The sequence below is a fragment of the Malurus melanocephalus genome, unplaced genomic scaffold, assembly GCF_030028575.1.
Source record: "Malurus melanocephalus ecotype Western Australia unplaced genomic scaffold, MMel_1.1 scaffold_14, whole genome shotgun sequence".
NCBI classification, from domain to species: Eukaryota; Metazoa; Chordata; class Aves; order Passeriformes; family Maluridae; genus Malurus; species Malurus melanocephalus.
In genome coordinates this window covers 2047248-2070525 of record NW_026623246.1, presented here as the reverse complement: position 1 = coordinate 2070525, position 23278 = coordinate 2047248, and the positions used below count along the sequence as shown (strand labels likewise).

The 23278-nt window shown below is 35.5% G+C and overlaps 1 protein-coding gene across 1 annotated transcript in view; it reads right to left on the bottom strand.

Annotated features, from left to right (window-relative positions):
* Nucleotides 1–23278, bottom strand: part of MALRD1 (MAM and LDL receptor class A domain containing 1) — a 211258-nt gene that overhangs the window by 120309 nt on the left and 67671 nt on the right. Inside the window, 12 exon segments of the mRNA XM_057384351.1 lie at nucleotides 2127–2242; nucleotides 3612–3634; nucleotides 4859–4953; nucleotides 4955–5158; nucleotides 6197–6261; nucleotides 6263–6373; nucleotides 6375–6451; nucleotides 7977–8012; nucleotides 8015–8207; nucleotides 9058–9168; nucleotides 12516–12675; nucleotides 21705–21784. Coding sequence (XP_057240334.1) covers nucleotides 2127–2242; nucleotides 3612–3634; nucleotides 4859–4953; nucleotides 4955–5158; nucleotides 6197–6261; nucleotides 6263–6373; nucleotides 6375–6451; nucleotides 7977–8012; nucleotides 8015–8207; nucleotides 9058–9168; nucleotides 12516–12675; nucleotides 21705–21784 — 1271 coding nt within the window.

The window sequence follows — 23278 nt, the reverse complement described above, 5'->3', positions numbered from 1 at the left end:
TTGGAGCAGACTCTAGAGTTTTGAGCATTATTTCAAATGGAAATATTTTCAGCAACTTTGATTTCCTGATGGTTCTATTACTTTGGGCATATTCATTTTAATTATGTTTCTGATGGAATTTGATCAATTTAAATTGTTTTTGTGAAGCAAAAGTTTTTACTAAAATGATTCAAAAATCAGTATGGAACAAAAAAAAGAAAAAAAAAACAAACCACCACCCACAACAAAAAACAAAACAAAACAAAAACAAGGGAGGAACAGAAAAATAGTTGTATTCTGTACTGTTTACTTATAAAAGACAAGGGAAGTGCATGAGTTTGAGTTAAGAAACTTTGCCAGTGATATGAAGGTAATAAGGGTGAYATAAGCAAGAAAAAACTAAATAATAGGAAAAGTTTCTTGTGAAAATGAAGTTGCTTAATAGGACCATACGCAGTGTTAGTCATGAACTGAAAAACCTTCCTGACATCAGCTRCCATTACAGGGCATCCACTTTCCTATAATCCCTGTGACATCCAGCCYCAACAGGTGTAGGGTTATTTTATGCAACTGCAATGGAGATAAACAGTCACAATTCAGCAAATTAATTGCCCCCTGAGTGACTGCAATGAAATGCAGTGTTAATTTACTTACATAGAATAACAAAGTCCATCTTCACGTATGGTTGTGGAATCCTATCACTACCACTCRTCAAGAGTGACACAGTAGAGTGTTAAAACAGTTCCAGGAACACAAAAGCCCAATGTTCAAAAAGAACAGAACAATCAAAGCTTTAAAATTTATCAGGAAGGAGAGAAAAGTGAAAAAGAATAATTTTGTTACAGGATCATTCCACTGGTCACTCATTTCCTAAATGCTTTAAGCAGACCTGATTTTATAATCTCAAAAAAATAGTAGACTTTTTTAAAAGCCAGAGAAAGGAGAACATATGGAATAGCTTCCATGTAATAAATAAGTTGGAACTCCTTCAGTGTGTAATGTTGCCTAAGGATGRTTGCATAGAGAACAATATGGAGTAGGTGTGTTTGGCTGCTCACCGTTTTCAGTCAAAGGCAAAACCAGAGCCGCTTTCTCAGCAAGCGGCAGAACTCTACAACTCACTGCAAAAATGAGAAGGGGGCCACACTTCTGAATGTGTCCCCAGGGAAACCAGGCTCTATACAGAAGGTAAATACATTAAGGGTTACTACATGTCCAAAACCACATTTGGTTTGTAAGGTCTCCTAAAAAGGAAATATTAGGAACATTAAGAGGAAGTATGGTATTTGTTCAGCATCTCACTGGCAGCAGCAGACAGGATATCAAGTGAAATTGGACCTTGATGTGATTTTCTGTCAATATTCCTATATTCTCAAAGTTCTCAAAGACATRTTCCACACTTCAGTGAATTGCTTTTAATTTGCTGAAAATAACTGTCTTCTCTWCAGAACTGAAGTCAACAGATAGCAGCTCTCTAGTCTCTGGGAATAACTTTTCTTTATTGTAGTCTGCTAATCTGATCAGGCAGCCCTTGGCAGCTGCTGWATTCCCAGGTGAATAGTATGGAGACATGAGCAGAAACTCTGATGGAAGWGTCTGCAATTTTTATAGTCAGTAACAACACTGCAGGAGGGAAGGGATGGAAAGAAGGAAGGAAAACCAAGTTTAGAGATCRTGGAAATTGTTGTCAAATCCATGATATCTTTTTTTATAGACAACTGTAAGTACAAAAGATAACTCGTGGATAACTTGTGGATAACTATTGCACCATTAACCTCCATGGTCTGCAATGAGACATCCTGGCTCACCATGGTATTCACCAGAGGCTGCAGGGGAATCTGCTCCAGCACCTGGAGCACCTTCTCCTGCTCCTCTTCCCTGACTCTGGTRTCAGCAAAGCCCTTTCTCTCGGATATTCTCACTCCTCTCTCTGGATGCAACTGCTGTTATGCAACAACTTTTCCTCTTCTTAAATGTGTTATCACAAATAACACCATCACTGACAGGCTCAGCCCTGAGCAGCAGCAGTTCCATTCTGGAGCCACCTGGAATTGCCCCTGTCACACACGAGGGAAGCTTCAGGCACAGTCACAGCAGTCACCCTTATATCSYCYTGCTGCCAAAACCTTGYCACACAAACCAAATACAGAARCAACTGCAACTTTTTGACGAGGTTCAGTGTGGCCAGGATGTCTTCCTGGGCTGATGTGGACACAGGCAGCCCCCTACACGAGGCAGAACCTAAATCAAGAATCTTACTGCACTGCAGAGACACAGCAATAGGCACAAATAGCATCACTGGAACAAAACTGTCTTTGCATTTTYCTACACACAGTACCATTGTGGCACATGAGCAAAAACTGATGTTCATACCATGAAAATTTGATAAGGACCAGMCTAAAATGGTGTTTATTGTTTCTCAGGCCCAGCAATTGAAGTAGCTCTCAGTGGCTTGGCACTTCAGCATTGTTSTTGCTAAGCAGCAGGTTGAGAACAATCCACACTATCCTGTAGTTTACAGAAAATTACAATGCTAACTTTCAAAATTATTTCTTCAGCTGCCCAGTACTCACTTCCAGCCTTTGAACATCACTCTGAAAGATTATGGTGTTTGTCTGAAAGAAACAATCACCTTAGAATATACTTTTGTTAATGTGCAGAACTTCAGGGTGTTTATACAGTCAGGGAAAATCCCTTCTGAACAGTGAGCATCTGTGTCACAGATGGGAACATTTAATAATTCTGTTCTATTTAGTCTTTACATTCATTGCCATATCAATCTATGTGTAGAAATAACAAGCAAAGACACTCTTAGCATACTTGCCTTAAAAAGTGATACAGATAAAAAAGACACAGAAGAATCTGTCTTGATGTATGCATTACAAAGATTATATGAAAAAATAAATTAAAAGGAATTGTATTACAGTTGATCTAAAAAAACTACAGATCTTTCTATTAAAGAGGAAACATTTCAATTTCTTAGCAAATATTCTCCCTAGCTGAAGACAAGAAAGAAACAGATCTCTGCTGCACAATCTTCCTTATCCTCAGATTTTTTTTTTTTTTTTTTAATTGAGCAATGGATATAAGTGTTTTATTTTTGGTCAAACTTCCCTTTGTTTCTACAGATAAGCAGACAAGTAAGCCTGGGAGTGCAGATTTTTGCCTTTGATCATCATGCCCRTTCTACCTGGTCCTATTTTAAAAAGTTGCATTACAGAGCATTTCCCACAACACCCAGYGTGCATTTTCCCTCAGTTCAGTCCATTTCTGCAGGCAGAAGCAGACCCACTTTCAAACAATGATCTAAACAGATACTGCTGCTAAGCAGTAGCTGTAAGTTGAACCCCTCAGTGGGTCATGTAAACTCTTATCATGACCAAGTAAAATTTGTTAATATAAAAAATATGGTTTACTATAAAGATGCATTTAAACTATYACCTTAAAGTGTTGTGAACCTACAAAGTCCACAAAGTACATCTCAGATGAGCTACACCAAGAAATCAGTCTCTGGTGGCTCTTTGCTGAGATTTTAGTAGCTTTTTTATTATAAAATATAAAAGTGTTTTGGAACATCCTTTACTATGAAAACCAAAGCTTTTAAAGCTTCTAACATTGCCACAGGGACTTACATCTCCCATTAAGAGAACAGAGTCTGAACACAACAAAAATAAAGAATCAGAAAGCTGGGCAAGTGTTCCTCCTGGGGTAATGTTCATATAAAGCTGAACTTTAAAATACCAAACTCATTTGCAATAAATTTCCATGACTGGCTTGGCAGAAGCAGGAAGACAATAGAACGATAACTGGCACCTTATCAGAGAGATGTCTGGAAAATTTTGCCTGTATCTTTCCTGCTTGTCTTGTGCTCGAAGTTCAGTGCAATTTCTTGGGTTTGATGTAGTCTCATCAGTGTTTTTTTCCCAATGCCTGAGCAGTTTTTAATGACATCCTGAAGGGGAAGGCTACTCATTAGCAGCAGTAACAAAGCAAAGTTGCTCGCATAAATTAATGATCCATTCTTGCGGTAGTCCTTGACACTGGGAAATATTAACTTTGTTTTATTGATCAGAAAGAGAGAGAAGAGAGATAAAATGACTTTCTGCAGTCATGCAGGAAATTTGTAGTAGGCCCAGGAACAAAATGCATCTCCTAAATTCCACTTCAGGGGGTTACATTTCAGTAGCTCTGTGATAAATGTGGAAGGAGGAAAAAGATTTGTCCTGTTCTGTCAAAAAGAGTCTCTCCTTCATCATTTGTGTCCAAGCAAATATTGCTAACTTACAGCATCGGTGCTTTCATGAGTAGCTCTTACCTTGGGGTTATTGGGATCCATCCCCATCTGAACTGTGTTATTTCTGGTAAATGTTTTCTGAGTTTTATTTCCCTTGTGCAGTAAGTGAGGATGGTGCAAATAATTGCACTGATGCTGGCCCTGTACCACACAGGCAGAAGATGGATAYGGTGCCTAAGCAGTTTTAGTAGCAATTCCCACCAGCCAAAAAGCATCTAAGCCTGCTGGCCTTACTGCAAACTATCCATATTGCAAACTATCCATATTAGCACTGTCCCACTCAGTTCTTTACAACTTCGTATTTTACAATTTTTGGTAAACAAATCCTACTGAATTAAACAGGGTGTTGACTAAATGAAAGTGGCTGGACAAAAGCTTTTGCGGATTCACAAGAGTTGACTCAGTACCCAGACAATTATTTTATAAAATAATTATATTAGAAGTTCATGGGCTGCCTAAAAGTATTTTAATTTCTACCTGTCTTTACCAAGATATGTACACAATTAAAGAGAATCAAAGAAATTAAAGCAATGCTGCTCTTCCTTCTTTCCAAATTTATGAGGACTATCCATAGCAGACACATACCTGTTGGAAGCAGCTTTGTGGGTCCTGCTGGTAAAAACTGCTGGGATGATAAGCACTCCCTGGAAAATGTGAGGTCATCAGGTGCCATGTTTGGGACCTTTTCCAGCTACCCCTTCAAAGATAACGTGAAAATCATCATCGCCATCTCCAGACAGGGTCAGGGCCTTGCACTGCCAGAAATTTCCCTGGTTTCCAGTAAGATTAAGGAGAATTTTTTCATGTTTTKATGTAGTTCTCTGGTAGATAATCAATGATCCCATGTGACCTCCATACATATGATAACAGAAAATTATCTGCGAGCAAAAAAAAGGACATAAAGTATGCAACAGGTGACTTCAGACACATTCTGCGATTGTATTTACTCTAACGCTTAAATTGAGCTGTACTAGTAGCATGCAGAGTAGCCATTAATTTTACTGATTGAAAAATAATTTAATCAAAATGCAACAAAACAACTTACTAGTGGCAATTTCTGAACTGCTTTCCCTCCCAAAACAGCTCCATTTATGCACAATATGTCTCTTCATGTAGATGATATGTATATAGATATATTGTTTCCTCTATTTTTAATTAATATTTAAAATAATTACCAATTTATTAACAATTAGAATTAATGGCAAATATTATTGTTCAAACTTTTCCATTTTGTGTTTGATTATAGAAACTGAGATGACACTCATTGTTGCCTTGACACTTAAAGACTATGAAAATTTAGAAAAATGTCATTTCAAAATGAGGCATAAAGTGTCTGGAAAATGATGGTTTTAGCAAAGGCTATAAAAGATTTATCAAAACCGGGAATTTTTCTTATTCCAGATTTGCAAAAAATAGTTCAAGCTGAAGTGACTACAATGTGCTGCAGTATTTTGGACGATCAAGGCTTACATTTCTCCATTCTCTAGAGAAGAGCTGGTGACAAAGCCTTCTGTCACACATCCTTCCTTTGGCAGCAGCAGTCTTTGAAAACCAGTTGTTACTGTGCTTATACACATTTTCTCCAYAAAATCACAAACCATTAAAAAGTTTGTTGCTTTGAACAATTTGCATAAGACACTGTAAATCAGACACTGCATTCACTGTCAACTTCATCTGAATCTCCCGGAGCATTCATTTAGTTCCAGAAATCATTATTCTCCTGCACCAAGATATATATTTTTTTTCTCATAATTTCAATGAAATAAGATCAGKTCCTGACTTCTCTACAACAAGATAGGGTTTTTTCCCCTCAAAAATTAGTTCAATAATCATCTTTATTAATTTTAGGAGTACTCTCTTGGTGCAATCTAGAAATCAAATTCTTTRCTCCTATTACTGCCACATCCTCATGTACCTTTCAGTTTTTTATTCCTTCTGCTTAGGATAGGATTACAAATCCTAGCTTTCTGTCCTAGTAGATAAAAAAAATGAACTCTTTATAAAAATATAATGGTCAGATAGCTCTTGTGGTGTATGATCAGTAGTTGGTCCAGTGCCCAGTTTTCCAGTATTGCTAGTTCTTAGGTTCATTTTCATTCAAGTAAATGAAATCATCATTTACATCTTGCTTCCATCCACAAAGGTCAAACTCAAAACTGCAGTGGCCAATAGATGCACCTGAAATATATTTGCACACACATGAAAAGTGATTTATTTTCAAGTAGTTAATTAGAAAAATATGGAACAACATAGCACTCAAATCCAGTTTCMCTATTATAGTCAACAGAATCCTTGGTATAAATGTAACCAAATTTAGCAAACTATTTTATGTCCTCAGTCTCTAAACTTGCCCTCCATTGAGCATTTCAGACCTGTGCCGAAAATCAGCATCTTTCTGAAGGAACATATGAAAATCAGGTGAGAACACCTGAGAGATACAGGAATAAAAGCCTATATCTAGAGAACAGACATGATCAAACTGATGTACTAAACAACAATAATAATAAAAAAAGTGTTAGCATTTAGCAAAAGGAAAGCATTTACTTTGTAGGACTATTTCAATTAATCTCTTCCAATAGGAAATAGGAATAAAGTTCTTATTGTAGTGGTTGTAAAACTTCCATCAGGTTATTTGAACCATTTTGCCCTTACTGCTTCAGTTTTTACTTGTCTGATGATATTTCATCGGAAACATACAATTCAGACAACCAAAAACTAAAAAAGAAACCCAAACAAAACCAAAACCATAAAAACAAACAAAACACAGAACAAACAAACAAAAAAAGAACACACATAAATAAGCAGGTTTTTTAAATTTCAGAAAATAAAAGCCAAAGTTTGAGAATCTTTCGACAGAGTAATTGCAGCTTGAAATACTCTTAATTTTTTAGTTGCAACAGATCTAAGCTGATCCCCATATAGGTTAGTGATGTACTGTTCCTGGATTGGAATTCACTGAGTGTTTTAATAGTGTGAAAATAATTTACAAAACATGGTTCCTTTGCCACATACCTTAGCTTTCACAGGATATCAGTATACCTTTTCTTCACAGAATTGTATTCACTGAGATTTTGATAAAYCAMATTCATATTCYCARTCAAAATGAGGCAACWGTTAATGTCGTATCAAAAAATGCARATTTGATTGTGTAAGCATTTGCCACATTTGTAGTAGAAAAAAAACGGAGGTGTTAATACCATATATTGTGATCCACAAGGAGTCATTTGATATGAAATATCATCCTTTGAATCAGATACTACACATGCTGCTTCTTGATATGTCTTGTAAAACCAAAATTGTACAATATTCAGATTAAAATGATTTGCTGGGACCTGACAATCCTTGAAGTATCTAAGGAGATAGGTTCCTCATCTCCCAAAGGTGTTTCATTTGAATTATTTTTTTCAGCTTTAATACATTCTTTTCATATGGAAAGCAGRATAATTTTTATACTGCTTTTAAAGACASCTGCTTTCTGAGTTATTTTAAGAAATTCATTAGCAGTTCTTTGTATTTTCTATTGTGTGATTTTAAATTAAATAATAGTAATTTCAAATCCTTAAAAGCCACGGAATAGAATTAAATTATTACCTTCTTGTTTGCTTTCTTAGCTGATGAGCTGCCAAAAGTATTTGAGTAATRAAAATTCACAGCAGGCACAGTTATTTATGATAATTATATTAAAAAAAACTACCATACTTACTGCAAATACTAGAGCTTTCATCTGAGTTATCTGCACGTCATTTACAAAATCACACAGATTATTCTTTGGGATGCAGCACTTGTTGGCACACATGAATTCCTCTGATGTGTGAGGTTTGGCTGAGATAAGCAGAGGGGAACAATCTTCAAAGGTAATATCATCCACTGCCACATCCACCATGTAAGTGATACCACGTTTTGCCCTGAAAATATCCGAATGAAAATTACAGAGCTATTACAGTAAGCCACTGATAAGATGTAGAAAAGCTCATATACACAACATGAAAAGAACAAAGATTGATGGTCCTCACAAATCTTTGAATATGAAGTGGTCAGTTCTTTCTGTCAAACCATAATTCTATGAAATCTTGTACTACAGTTGGCACAGATTTGTCACTATAGTTATTGAAGGACCATCTTCTAACACTACCAAGCACACAAAAAAAGGAAATAAATTATGCCACTCAAAGAGATATTAGTCCTCACCCATCCTGAATTAATARCAAGAGTTCCTCCTACTTCTGCAAAGTCTGAAAAATGCACACTAGTCTGTCATTYATCATTTATTCCCAATGAATGTAAAAAGAATTTTAAAATTTCATTAAAAATCTAAGACAGAATTCTCAGGAAATGTAACTCTTTAAAGAATATGTTACTGAGTATTTCTAGTTTTTTGTTTGTTTTTGTTATTTTATGGGTCTACAACTAAGCAAGTACATCTAAGCAGCTTGGGAATCTGGTCTGATTTCAAAGTGAATGTCATGATCACAGTTCTTTTTTCAAAAAGATGTTTTTACTTATGCACACTAAGGAGAAAGAAGTAGAATATTTTAAGCAGATCTAGATTCAAGGATAGAAAGGAATCTCAGTCTTAGAAATGGATATCAWCCTGAGATTAAAGAGTGAGAAATCTCCAAAAACTTGAGTCCAGCTCAGATAACCAGTCAGACAGGCAAAAAGATGATTTCTTTGAGAAGAGATACATGCAAGAGGTAAAAAGGAAAATGAGAAGATGAAAAATGCTTAATAGAGAAGTACAAAAAGCCAGCTGTCTTGGAAGTGTACTACATAGGAATGCATGCCTGAAAATTTGAACAATTTCCTAAAAACRCTTCTGCTCCGTTCCACTGGGGACCATGGCTGCCACTTTGAGTGCACAGTTTAGAAGTCCTGTTACTGCTTTTACAGAGTACCTAAAAAAGAAAATAATTCTAGGTCACAAAAATTTGTTTTCATTACCAACTCACTTCAGAGTCCTATAATTGTWTACAAGAGTATAAAAGTATCTTGTACACCTAATCTCTTTTCCACCATTAAAATTAAAAGAATCATACCTGGAATTGGAAGGGACCATCAAATCCAAGCCCTTACTCCTCGCAGGATTACCTGAAGCTAAATCATAACTAAGACTGTTCAGGTTCTCCTTGCACTCCCTCAGGCTGGTGCTGTGCCAATGGCCCTTGGGATCCTGTTGGAGAGCCCAGCCCCACCTCTGGGTGAAGAACCTTTCTGGATATGTCAGACTATACCAAGAAAATAATTTTTTAAATCTTTCTAATCTCCTTCTAACATACCCAGCCCAGAGACYTAACTGGACTAACGTATCTCATTAATTTATCCAGAGTGGCTAGCAATGAATAAAAATTTTTCATTAGTGTATTGTGATTCAGTTGTACAACACGGAAACAGCACTAACACTTACTTGTTCATGCATACAATTAACTGCTCTTCCAGGATAGATTTTTTCGTACTGATTCGTACAAAATATTTTGTTTCTTCCACAAATAAAAATGTTTTCCTTTTTCTTAAAGAGCAAATTTCATCTGACTGAGCAATAAGGTCTTTTAGAAGCCCATACCCTTGTAAATAGCAAACTGTGGGGAATGATGAAACTCTTCAGCATAAGCAGAAAGTTCAAAATATGCTTTGATCCAACCTCTTGGGCATCCAAATTCAAGTGAGCTGACAACAACAAGATGGGTGTTTGATGAAGTGTGTCAAGCTGTGTCTCCAGCCAGTACTAGCAGAGCTAAACATCCACTCACCAGTGAACTGAACCACTTCTGCTCTCAAGGATTTACTGCTGCTCTGTGTAATCTTCTTTGGGCAGCCCAGGCATTTTTCATCATAATGAAAAAACACCTTATTTTTTGTTAAATTTATGCAGTCCCATGAGTGTATATGATATTGCATAAAAGGTAAGTTCTGCCAAGGRAACAGCAAATCCTCATGATAAAGAGCTTTCACTTCAGGGGAACAAAAGGAACACACAATATATTAAATTAGRTAGAAAAACAAGTGACTTCCGACTGTACAGGCAGGAAGAGCTGCCCTTAGAAGACATTAATTTTAAGTGAAAATAAATAAATTAGAGAGAAAGGGATTACAGATATTTGGAAGAATAAAGTGTGCAGAATAGGAAAATACCTATTTTAACTCACAAATACAAACTATACATTTATATGAAGGTAGTGTGACTATCGACACACAGGCACACGCTTTTACTGACTGTAAATTATCTACACTATTATATATCAAATTCCTTTCATCAGAAATTCATATTTTCTGTCATATCATGCCAAAGGTTAAAATTTTAGAGTAAAGTATGGCCATAAATTTGTGTGTTATTAAAACCCAAGGTTTCCCTGTACCTTAATGCACTTTGAAGTTCTATACATTTCAATTACATTGCAAAAAARCACATCTAACACTTTGGTAGAATTACTCATGCTAAGTCAAAGTACAGGAACTAACTAAAAGAGGTTCAAAGAAATAATCAAACTGAGGTTGCTCAGGAAAGTGACAGGAAATCAATGTTTCAGAAAGTAGTAGAAAAATAGGAAGGTAGCCATTCATGCAAACAGCAGGAAAGTCCTCAGCAAACCCACAAAAAAAAAAAAGTGGTGCTCTTGGAGATGATGTGAATAAAAAGCCTTTTAAGCACAGAAAACATTCACATTCACACAAGACTCAGAATCTTCTTAATATAAATAATGAGAAATCACCTAAATAATTTTATATTCTGAGTTATTGTTACACCTCATTAATTGAATAATGCATCAGTTGAAACCAAGAAGTTATTAGCAGTGTGCAAAAGTTTCCTTTGGTACATCTGAAAGTCAATCAAGTTGGGGGTGAGGGAGAATCAGCTAAAGAAAAGAGGAAAATTGTGTTGAAATTGAGAAAAAAAAAATCCATACTACACAGCTTTGCCTTTTGTGGTGGTAATACTGGGCACAGGTCCATAGAATTTGCTGTTGATTTCGATAAAACACTCTTTGAACATGATTCCAGCATGGGTTCCTACTCTGTAAAGAAGCCCTAGACCCTGGAGTATGCAAAGAAGTCCAAAAGTGCATTAATCTGTCACAAGACTTAAAACAGAGAAYGAACCATCTTTATCCCCTGATTTCCCACTGATTCTGATGAATTAATATTTGACTGCTTRCCAAGCAGCCTAGCAAGATCTCTACCTAGCTGGGAGAAGTACAACACTATTTAAGAAAAAATTGTTTAGGAAAAAGTCCAAGAATACACAGAGCATGCTTGCACTAAACATTAGCAAGTCACATACATGGGGTGTTGGTCACTACATCCCAGATTTCATTTCTAATGTCAACACATATATTAATTTTGTTTACAAAACAGTTGAATTCTGTCAGCTTGTTATAATTTGTTATTCTGACCAACTCAGCTAGTGGGAATTTATTTGTATATTTAAATCCACATCCACTGCTCAATACTATACTGGGTACACAGGTGACTGGGTAATTTATACTGAGCCTTTTTTTCAATCCAGTCTTGATATTGTAGGTATTTCATAACATTCCTGGGAAATTCCATTGTAAGCACATAGCTTAAAAAGTTAAAAGTGCAGTTAAAAAAACCCCATCATTTAGAGCAATGATGTTGTTATATTCATTTCTCTCTACAGTGACTCATTTGATCTACAAGCTGTTAATGGGTTAAATTTCCTTAAAGTGCTTTTATTTTTTTTTTTAACCAGAGTGAAGGAAAGGGTGTGGTAAAGCAAATTTGTTGCTTATTTGTCACACAAATAGTTCAATGTTACTTACATGGATAGAATTAATCTCTAAAAGTGATATGTTCGGCTTGTCAAGGAAAAAGCTCTTTCTATAAAATTTTATGTCAAATCTTGATGAAATTACTTTTTTTTTTTCACGCTCCCACATTTAGCTGAAGACCTTGATGTCCAAATACCTATTGCTGCTCTTCAGTATCAAATGCTACTGGGTGATAAAAGCTTTTTCTTGTATGGAATTTCCGACCATGATATGTCTGTAATGGTCAGAATTTTTGGTTGTTGTAGAAATGTATGATTTCCCCAATCTACTTGAACTAATGCTTCCTTCAGATGGTAACATGTTGAGAGCAATAAAGTGTCAGAAATTGCTCATTTTTATTTATTAGCAGCCTAGGCTTTAATGAAACTAAAAAAAGAAGCTATGAATTTCCTCACAGTAATTTCATGTATAAAAACAGAAACAAAATCAAACCAAAACAAAGAGCATCTCTGTACCTCCAGAGAACCTATTGTTGAACCATTCATGTGGTTCCAGAATATGATTTTTCATCTGGACTCTGTAAGGGAAATGACTGGGGTAGGAATGTCAGCTGTGTCACCAAATTCTCCTTTTGAGCTGTCTGCAATCAGATACCAACCTTCTTCAATGCTCAGTCTCAGAGAAAAAGGATTATAATTTATTAAAACAAAACATTTCATCATAATCAATTTATGATTGCAGTATTTCCCCAGATAGCATGTGCTGTCTGGGTATCTGGATGCATCTTATTGCGTAGCCAGAATCCAAAACCACCTTGCAAAGGAGGCTAGAATTTTCATATCAGAGACTGGCAAAAAGAAAAAGAGCTAAATCAACCCACAGGATCATGTAGATGTGGGCTAGAGGGACTCTGGCTTTCCTTACTGCCCTCTATCCTCAGGGAAATCCTGGCTTAAAGTCAAGAAAATCCAAGATATTGGGTGAAATTTTGTCTCCTGAGCTACTGGAAAAGATGGGGCTGTCTTTGAAGTAAGCAGCAGATCCTTGATTGTACAAAGACCCCAAAAGTGTGGTTTTAGTGTTTCAGGTATTTAAGATTTAGTCCCTAAAAGCCTTACTTTCCAAAACAAAATGCAGATGTTGACCAAAGAGAAGAGTTTCTGAAAATTCTGCCTAATGGGAAGGGTAAGGAATTTGGTGGAGCAGATTCAGAAACAGCCCTTCAAAAATCCTCACAAATCAGAGACTGGTTCACTGCTTGTTGGCTGGACTGCTTCWACCTCCCATGGTGTCGCACCAGAAAAGAAAAATAAAAGCWAAACAAAACAASCAATTAAAAAGACATTTTAAAATGTGGTACAGATCTCATTTTGGTAGATCAGACATGTTACAGGTGAAATGACTGAAGACTGCTCATAAACCTAGCAGGGACCACAGTTTGTCTGGGGAGAATCCTGGGGGAAGAATAATGATCTGAATCATTATCAAATCAGCATCATCTCCATGGTCTTATTTTTCTTTTCATTCAAAGGCAGATGAGACAATTGCTGCTGAAGCTTTTCTTTCATCACTGAATCCTGGCAATTCAGACATCTTTATAATTACTGAATACATTTACTTTATCCTTTGTCCTAAATTTTAAAACATTCTCTGAATAAAAAGTCTGTACTGTAACTAAGAGTTGAAAACTTTGAAAACTCATAGATCTTTCAAGAAGCATRTATTTGGATAATTTCTTCTGCTGAAGAAACCTATTATTTTGAGGTAGCAATTTCAGGTTTCTTTTATGCCTTGGTGCTGAGTATTCTACCAGAGTCTAGCTTGGAGGTRAAGAGGATACAGTTCTCTTAAGGTCTGCAAAAAGATTGAAAAATTCAGAATTACTCTGCCTCTGGGAACTTCATTGAACATGCCTTCAATGGCCCAAGGTGTTGGCACTGTATTTACAACAGCTTTCAAAAGGACTGTGAGGAGCAGAATGATAAAAAGCTCTGAAAAGCAGCAGAGTATTCAGTATTATGGCCATGCCTCTCAGTGAGATTACTCTGAAACAGTGGCAGGGTACAACCAGTACTATGATGAAATTCAATCACCCATCTGTCATTGGTATGTCCTGTCAGACACGTTTTTGACCTGAAGGCAGTCCAAAGATCCCATCCCTGTCCAGATACTGGACATGTCCAGATACTGTCCCATGTGCATCCTAAGAAGGCAGGTGTTGCTGCAATTTTTTGACCTCGTTTCAGTGTTGGCTATAATACCACATTTAAAACTAGCAAACCAGAGGAATGCCCCCTGTGTGAAACATTTGATGGTGCTAGCCATTAAACACGGTGGTGGTATGGGATTACAAGAATGTTTGGGTTATGGGGTCAATGAGAAAAGGAGGCATCAGAAGGGGATGGGTAAATAAGTGTAGAGCATTTTTGTTGACTTTTACTCCTATCACAGAAATTTTTACACTTAGGACTACAAGAATAACGTACTTGTGACCTATCAGGGTTTAAAAGGAAAGCTTTCCTCTAGTGAAAATTAACCTGCATCATGTTTTCTCACAGAACAAAGTAATTTCCCTATCTTGAATTCTTAAGCTGCCTGGTATGGAAGCCTGAACAGAATTTATAGGGAGGTGCATGATCTGCATGAGGAAGAATTTGAAGAAAGTAACAAGTAACCATTCTGTTTGCAGAGAGTTCAAATGCTAAAGGGCCCACACCTTCTGTGGACACTAATTTTTTAGCAGAGCCAGTTAAGGTACATGCAAAATTTGTTCAGTTTGTCAAGCTCTGACTTGAAAGTAAAGGATTTCTTACCCGGCCTACTTGTATTTTAAACTAGTAGGAAATATGCAGTGACAAGCTATTCCAAAGTTTTCCACAAACATAAATTATCAGTTTCTATTACTCTGATCMGAAGATGTTCTCGTCTTCACCCCCAGCCTTTTTTTTTTTTAAGTGATCTTCAGGGAAGGTAGCAGTTTCTTCATTTTGAAAGCAAATCAACTGACCTCTCCTTAAACTCAGTTCTTTCCTATTCCGCGAAAGTRCTCCCTTGATTTGTCTGGGTTTTGGGTTTTGRGGTTTTCTTTTAATGAGACCTCAAGAAGTTGATGGTAACAAGTGTGAAACAAGGTATTTTTCAACATGTATACTAGTTAATAAATCGGGCTTTCAGACTAGATCTTATGTAAGTGCTGAAATTCAGCAGAGTACGGGCAAGCTCCCCTGCCAGTAGCTGCAAGAGCTCAGGCCAATTTAGAACCCATGGAAATTGGCCAATTTTCCAACCCATGGAAAACCTCTTAGTTGGCAGCTACACTAAGTGTCATTAAAATCTCAATATTTACCCTTTGAAAATAATTAATTTTACYTCTGTACTACAAGCATTCCCTATAGAGAGACACTCCTGTGCCAGCCCAATAATCCTAATTAATTTCAGAGGGAAATTCACAACATTTTAATGTATATAAAACTTTCAACRTAAGCAACTGACTTATATTTGCATACTTGTCTCTGTTAATAGCTTAATATTTCAAATATCTTTTAAACTGTTGGCAAAGAATGGGCATTCATAGAAGAATCTTCACACTATTTGCCCCTTCAAGGCATTCAAAAGAAYACAGGGAACTGAAGATACTAATTAGGGAAAGATTAGGTAGGTTAAGATAATTTGGAGACATTTCAAAAAATTTGGCCAATCTTAAATCTGGCAGTGTTATCAAGTCATGTCTCATGCTRTGAGTTACATATTTCACAGTAGTAATTGTCTATAGTTGCAATATCTGAAAGCGGATCRAAAACTATCTAGATGAACTTTCTTGTACAGCAAGTTCAAGCTCTTATTTAATGAATTGTTGGACATAGGTCAGTTTTATAAGTGTTAATTTATCTATGTATCTTCTACAAATTGTTTGAGAATGCCTGATTAAACACTTAAATGGACTTGCAAAATACACTTTACTCATTATTTTTCTTTAGGAATGAAAACGAAATCTGATTAGAAAGCAAACATCTCCCTTTCACTAAAAAGTTCTGATTTCCTTCCAAATCTCAGCAACAATGATTAAAACAAATGAAGYGAAAATACAAACTGGAGAGGGAAATTTTAGTTTCCATAGAGTTATAAGTATCCCAATGGTTAGCACACCATACTAAATTTCAAAATTCAGAAAGCAGCAGCCTCCACATCCATTTCCATTTTTCGTSAGTTTATATGTCCATAAAAACCGTAGAGTATCTATCTAGTAAATCAGAGCCCCACAGAAATATTGCATCTATTATGCATTGAAAGCTTTATTCTCCAGCTCTTCAGCACCATCTGCCAGGATCCACCAGGTGAATGACCTGCTATTAGAACAGATGGGTTTCTKTATAGGGAAAAAAACAAAATAGTGATCATGAAAACCTGATAGGGCACTAGATGACACCTGAAAGAAGCACTTTCTTGACCAGATGGGAAGGATTCTGGGATACTGGGAATATCTGGAAAATGTGGGCCAACAAAGCTCAAGCTGATGGTTTGAATCAGACAAGACAGTGGCTTCAGTTTGCATTTTCCACAACCTTGGCATCTTTTATCAGGGTAGGGGGACTGAGGGAGATCACTCTCTTCTCTTGATTCTTTCCCCCAGAGCAGAGGTAACCAGCTGACAGTTTTGCCAAAGTACACATTTGCAGATTTTTTTTTTTTGATTAGCTAGAATTTCCTAGCTAAAAAATATCTCATAAAAAAAAAAAACCTGAAAAAAAAATAGCTAAGAGGGAGTTAAATTCTACCCTTTTAATTCCTAAAAARCATATTTATTAAAAATATTTGTGTTTTTGTCATTTTTTTCTTGTACTGTCATCAGAATATAGCACTGATATTTTAATGCCTTATRTATTTCACACAAAGTAGTTGTAAACTGTGATACATTTTCTGTTGATTCCTATTGATTCTTGTTTATAGTGTAAAAACCAGATGAGTGAAAGTTCTGCCAAAAATTTAAGAAGGTATAGAAAGAAAACTTGTTATATTTTCTAGCAACAAAAGTTGTAATACAAATATATAGCATTCAAAAGCCATTATTACAACATTCTAAAGGAAACATATTAATTTTATGCATCAGAGAAATATTTTCTCTGCTGAACACTTCCAACCGCTTAACTATTAATAGGTCTTAAATGACCGGAAACTAAAATCGGTATCTAAAAGCTAGAAGAAAAAAAAAAAAGGAAGGCTTTCCTTGAACTAAATTTAAGCATTTTTGTATAAAATAAAAAACAAAATAAAGATAATTGAGAGTAAACAGTTGTTAGGAAGGCAGACTTTCACTTACAGGCATATATGTTAAATTATTTTCAAACTGGTTACTCCAAAAAAGAGTTAATTCTCTTACTATAATTTGAAACTTTTTTTTTTGTCCCTAATAACCTCCCGCATCCATTAACATATAATCTGAAGGCATAATAAACTCAGAAACCAAAAAAAGTAATATGATTGTCATGCCATCATAAAGTAGACATAAAATTTTCGGAAGGCTGTTTTCTGAAAGGATGTCACAGAGCTATTTCCAATTGCAGAACCCAAACTCTACTTGTGTTTGCAGTTGTCTGTAAAATGCTGGATGCCTGGTTCTTTGCACAGTGCTAGAGATAAAAATTTCTATCTTGAGCATCTAAACTTTGGCAGATGAATACAGGACTGAGTTCAATCTTTAATTCAAACTGAATGGAACCAAAGGTGCTTAACACACCRGAACACAAGTCACACTGAGACCTGTAATTGGAAACTGAAATTTGCTCAAAAGAGAACTGAAATGTGAGAAGGAATCCTTGTACTAAATAAAACTGGTATATTTATCATTGGTTCCTAAGAGTCAAAATTCCAAAAGAAAACTCCTATCTGTGACCATGCTCCTAGTGTATCCATAAAACTTCGATGCCTTGTTTGATAAAATAAATATGAATTCCAGAAAGAAAATGAGTTGGCAAAGTTTTACCGACACAAAACGATTAAAGTCTTCACAGTTTAATTTATTTTCATTATGACATTAATCTCATGCTCTGGCATCCTAACATAAGAGGTAAAAAAGACTTTGGGTAYATTCTCTTTCTTTGTACAAAATTAAATTTGATTAAATTATGATTACTTGCAATTAAATAATTTTACATCATCCTGCAAATRATTTCTGGCCATTAGCTTATTATTAAAAGTAAATGGTATTTTTTAAATTGGACACAGGAGAAAAAGAAAGCCAACAACCAGGAAACAAAAAAAAACCCCAAGCAAACAAGAAAAACCACACACACAATACTTTATAATTTCTTCTTCTGTTGAAGTTCTTAGACTCTCAAATTTAAAACCTTTCTTGACTGTTGAAAAAACTGCTGGGCTTAGGTATATTATTTAAAACCTTTAATTTTGCCTAATTTTTCCTGTCCTGAAATCTGATCATGATTGTTGGAATAGCAGACAAAAAAGCAAGACAGAYGTGTTAAAAATATGTTTATCCGGGGAGCTATTTACACAACAATAATTATCATGTTAGGTTAGAATTTTCTCTCTGCATTCATTTTCAGTTTTGGTTCATTATATTTGATGCATGAATATCATATCAATTAAGTCACTACAGTTTTCAATTAACAATTGTACCCAAACAGCACTAACAATGTCAAAGAATTTGCTACATCACTAACCAGATTCTCTGAAAAGGAAATAAACTAATAGACTTATCMTTTTGCTGATATCAATTCTATACACTTCTTTCAGCCTACACAAACTGACACTTTTATTATTGTAGCTTTCAGAAAAAAAAATGATTGCAATAGATAATTCCATTTCCTAAATATGGAGACATGYCACAGGAGTTCTACACTCCTACAAGAATAGTGATATTTTCAGTGCATAATGCCAGTGTCACCTAGTCCTTTGCACAACAAACGGCAGAATTTTTCCAGCCCAAACCAGAAACTATCAGGCTCACACGTCAGACTCCCATAATGGCTTCTCTTCCTCCAGCCTTGGGTTATTATACACACATACAAGCTGTTCTCTCTATCTCCAAAGTAATTAATTTCACTTAATTAATGTAATTACAGCTTCAAAGTCTCACACCTCCACCACACAGTTCACCAGTCTACATGTGGCTAGCCCAAATACTTATTCTGGAAAAGCAGATGGTTTGCCTTCAAGTATTCACAGGTATTTTTGCTGGAAGAACTCATTGTAAGCTGCACTGCCAACTCCTCTTGCATCAGGATGAATCTAAACATTTCTATACCTAGTCCTGCATATTTTATTTTCATTTGCAAACATACAAGATTACAGTAACACAGCTTGTCTCATCTAACTCCATGGAAATTTGGGGAAAATGGATGAGAAAATAAAACTAAACATTGCRGGGTTTTAATTCAACAAAACTGCTGCTCTGCATCTCCTGTGGTAATTTGGAAACATCCATTTTCTGTACTTCTCTATAGGCCAATAAACAAAGGAAAGGGGGAAAGTGTAGAACCAAACTGCATCTCATGTGAAACATTACTGGAGAAATACATTTCAGAGYTGCCTGAGAACTGCAATCTCTATGGATCATTTACTTTCTCTTTTCATCAGCCCTTTTCAAGACACTGTTAGTTGCATTAAACCCTGAAAATATGCTGAAAACCAGTAAAACAATTCCATGTATCACTGTGCCAATGCAAAGCTGTAGTGGAAAGGTTGTGAGAGAATTTACTCAGAACACATACAGAGCTGGTATCAGCTAATATATCACAATTAAATAGCAGTTCATGAAAGATTTGACATCTAATTTATTGCAAACAGTTGCTCTTTTTTATGGAATACACTTCCTTTTTATATATAATGTAGAGACCTAGAAACAACCAGATATAATGTAGAGACCTAGAAACAACTGTAATTCTTTCCTATTGTTGAATGATTTTCTGTGGGTTTGGAATGGTTGATTTGGGATTTTTTTTGTAAAAATACAGTAATTTTAATGAAGTAYACACTGAAACTAACATATTGAGCTCATTCTTTAATAGTGATAGAAATTCCGGCTGAGTAAAAGCAATATGATGTAATTTTAAACTAGTAAAAATACAGCAAAGACTTTGTTGGAGTGGTCTTAATCTAACAACCATCTTTGCACTTTAAGGGCTATTGCCACAGAAAGTAAACATACATGTCACTAGAACCAGGCAAGAATTTTACTGTTCAGAATGATTACACTGTACAAAAATTTTCTTATTAATGAAGCTGTAAGACATTGAAAGTTGTTTATATTCAATATATTTGCCAGTTACCTGTAGGGATTTTTTTTCAATAAATCTTACTGTTATTTTTAACTGGAATAGATTGGATGAACACATTTTTGAAACGTATTTCTTACTTTGAGAAAAAAAATCTAAACCCCACAGACACTTAAAACCAAATATTCATGCAGAAAAACTAATTTTTGCTCCTTGAGATAAATCAAAGGAATTTCTTTAGGGGAGCTAGTAACTATCTTAAGAAATCTGCCTAGAATGCAGTATCAATTTACMAGTCTCCACTGAGAGAATAGAAATACTTTACATTTTAATACGAAGTTATATCAATTACTAGAAAAATGKCAAAATAAAAATAAATTGTGAATAAAATATCATCTAAAGTCAGCTCTAACTACAGTATTAGTTAGTAGTTAATTAGCTCTAACTGCAGTGGGTTTGAAAACTACATTAGTTAAATATTGAATGAGTGCAGAATTCACATATTGTGTTAATTTGTACTGCTCATCTTTGGGTAAACCTGCCAGGATAATAACAGTAGCTAACAGTAATAGTTAACTGCAACAATAATAAAATTGGTAGCAGTAGCTAACAAAAACTAATTATACCTAGTAAAGTAGGAAAGTGACCATAAATTGTCTGTGTGAATAAGGGCTTTTTGAGAAGGCATTCACCTAAAACTGATCAAGACAGTGACCAACATCAACTAAATTAAACAGTACCGAAGTAATTACAAAACCAACTTTCAAAGGAGAGCCAGCTTGAAAAGAAGTGTAAAAGTAGGATGAAAATTTGTAACAGTAGGGATTGAAAATGAAGTGCAAAAAGCAGTGGCCAACACCCGTTTTTGGCATGCCAGAGTTGATCTTGCTGGTGCTGTAACYACTGCAGAGACCAGACAGGGCACCACCCACCCTGGATGCTGCCAACAACTGCAGGGCTGGCAGTTTGGGGTGCATCTGTACATAAAGCTGGAGCAGCCAAATCTTCCAAACCCACTTTCTGATAAGAGCAAAGATGCTTGTACTCCACATATGCTGTGGGAGAAGGAGTGCACATCTGTTTCTCTGGATGTGGAGATACTTAAACTTTTGGGAATTACTTATAGAAAGCTGTTTAGAAATTTGTACCTGCTTTTTAATGTTTGGGGGTTTTGTTTGGTTTTGTTTTTTTGGTTTGGTTTTTTTTTTTTTTTTTTTTTTTTTTTTTTTTTTTTTTTTTTTTTTTTTTTTTTTTTATTCATCTGTAGAATTGATCCTGCACATCTACTTCACTGGTTGTCAGTTCACTACATGTCATTAATAAACCAGAAAACCGTTTCAATATTGTAAATGGAGCAGTTTTTTCCCCTGATATATATGTGGTTAATATTACACATTCTAAAAGAGACTCAAGTACCTGAAAAAATGTACTCAATAGTGTGATCAGCTCATCAGTGAGTGAAATCAGCAGTGCTGTTCTTGCTCAGGGTAGAGATTTGCCCCTCTTCCAAGCTGCCACTTGAATGCCACTTGTGATATGTGTGAAATAATTTCCTGACATGTTCCAAAATCGGTTGATGCCATCCACACAGGTTTTTATCTTCAAAGCCACAGACTTCCATAACTTTAGAGATTACCATAACTTTAGTCATTACTTCATGTTTATATATAAATTGAAAATCATTAACTCATGCTACAATACAATAAGCAACATGGAGATAAAAATGATTCAATTTTTAGTATCCATGAATACTTGCACATTAGTATCATGTATAGGTTTTTTCCTTACAGATAAAACATCAATTTTATATGTTCTCCTCTATTAGACAGATCCTAATTTTGGGAATATACCAATTCATTTACACCTCAGTATCTACCTTCATTTGCGTTCTGACCAGCTTTCAGGTCASTCTAATAATCTGTCATGTAATATACATGGGAATTTATGTAAAATTCATCAGCTGAGAATCTGTGAGCTGCTGCATTTGTCTCCAGCTCTGTAGACTGATGACATTAGCAAATCTTTATATATTGTGTACAAAGCCCATGACTAAAAATCTTAAAAAAAAAAATTAAAAAATCAAACCAGTAGCCTCACGAAACTTGAAATGTACATAAGAATGTATCTATTTGRTATCAATACTGAATTGTTGTCTTACTAAAATAAATATGCATCTGCCATTCAATGAGTTTTTCCTCCCCGAGCAACTGGACAAGAAAACTGAGCTCACTACTGACCCTCCTTAGGGTAAAGAAACCAATTTATTTTCCATTTCTGCTATGAATATTTATTTTTCAGCACGTGATCCAGGTTGAGCCTGGTCACTATCCAGAACTTTGGAGCAGATAATTACATTTAGGTGACTGCTATGAGAATTGTGCAAGGGAAATGAGAATTTATTTTAACCCATAGAACTTAAATGCTGCATCAAGAAATCAAACTTTGTTGAAGTAAGAAGAATGTGCCTGATGCTTCCTTCCTTGAAGGCTAAAAATGGTAGACTAAAGAGAGAGTGAGTTTAGATTTATAGCTTATATATCCCCAGCAAGGAAGCAAACTGCAGCCAGTGTGATCTCATGAGTTGCCCATATAAAGATTAGTGATGTTTCCTGAGAATGATGAGTTGCATTAAGTGCTTATTCCCCTTTTAAACATGCTCTGTAAACATTATATTTAAAGTGCCTCTGAGAAAGATAACACCTTCCTGTGACCATATTTCTGTTTCTGTCAGGACGTACTTAAGTCTTCTTCCAGCATTGTCATTTAAGTGATAAATTCCCATCTTAGTGAWKGGARATCTCAGACAGARAAAATCTGTAAAGGTGTATTCTCCACAGTATTTATCTTGCTTAGAAGGAAAAGATGTTTTGTAAAATAATGTAGATTTTTGAGGGAAGAAATATTCAGAGGACTCTTCATTTATTTCTCGGGGCAAGATTTCAGTGGCTGGTGTTTTTTCACACTACAGGAAACTACCCAATGATATTTAAACATCAGATTCATTGTTTCCAGTTATTCCCACTTAAGAAATAGACACAGGGAGTGAA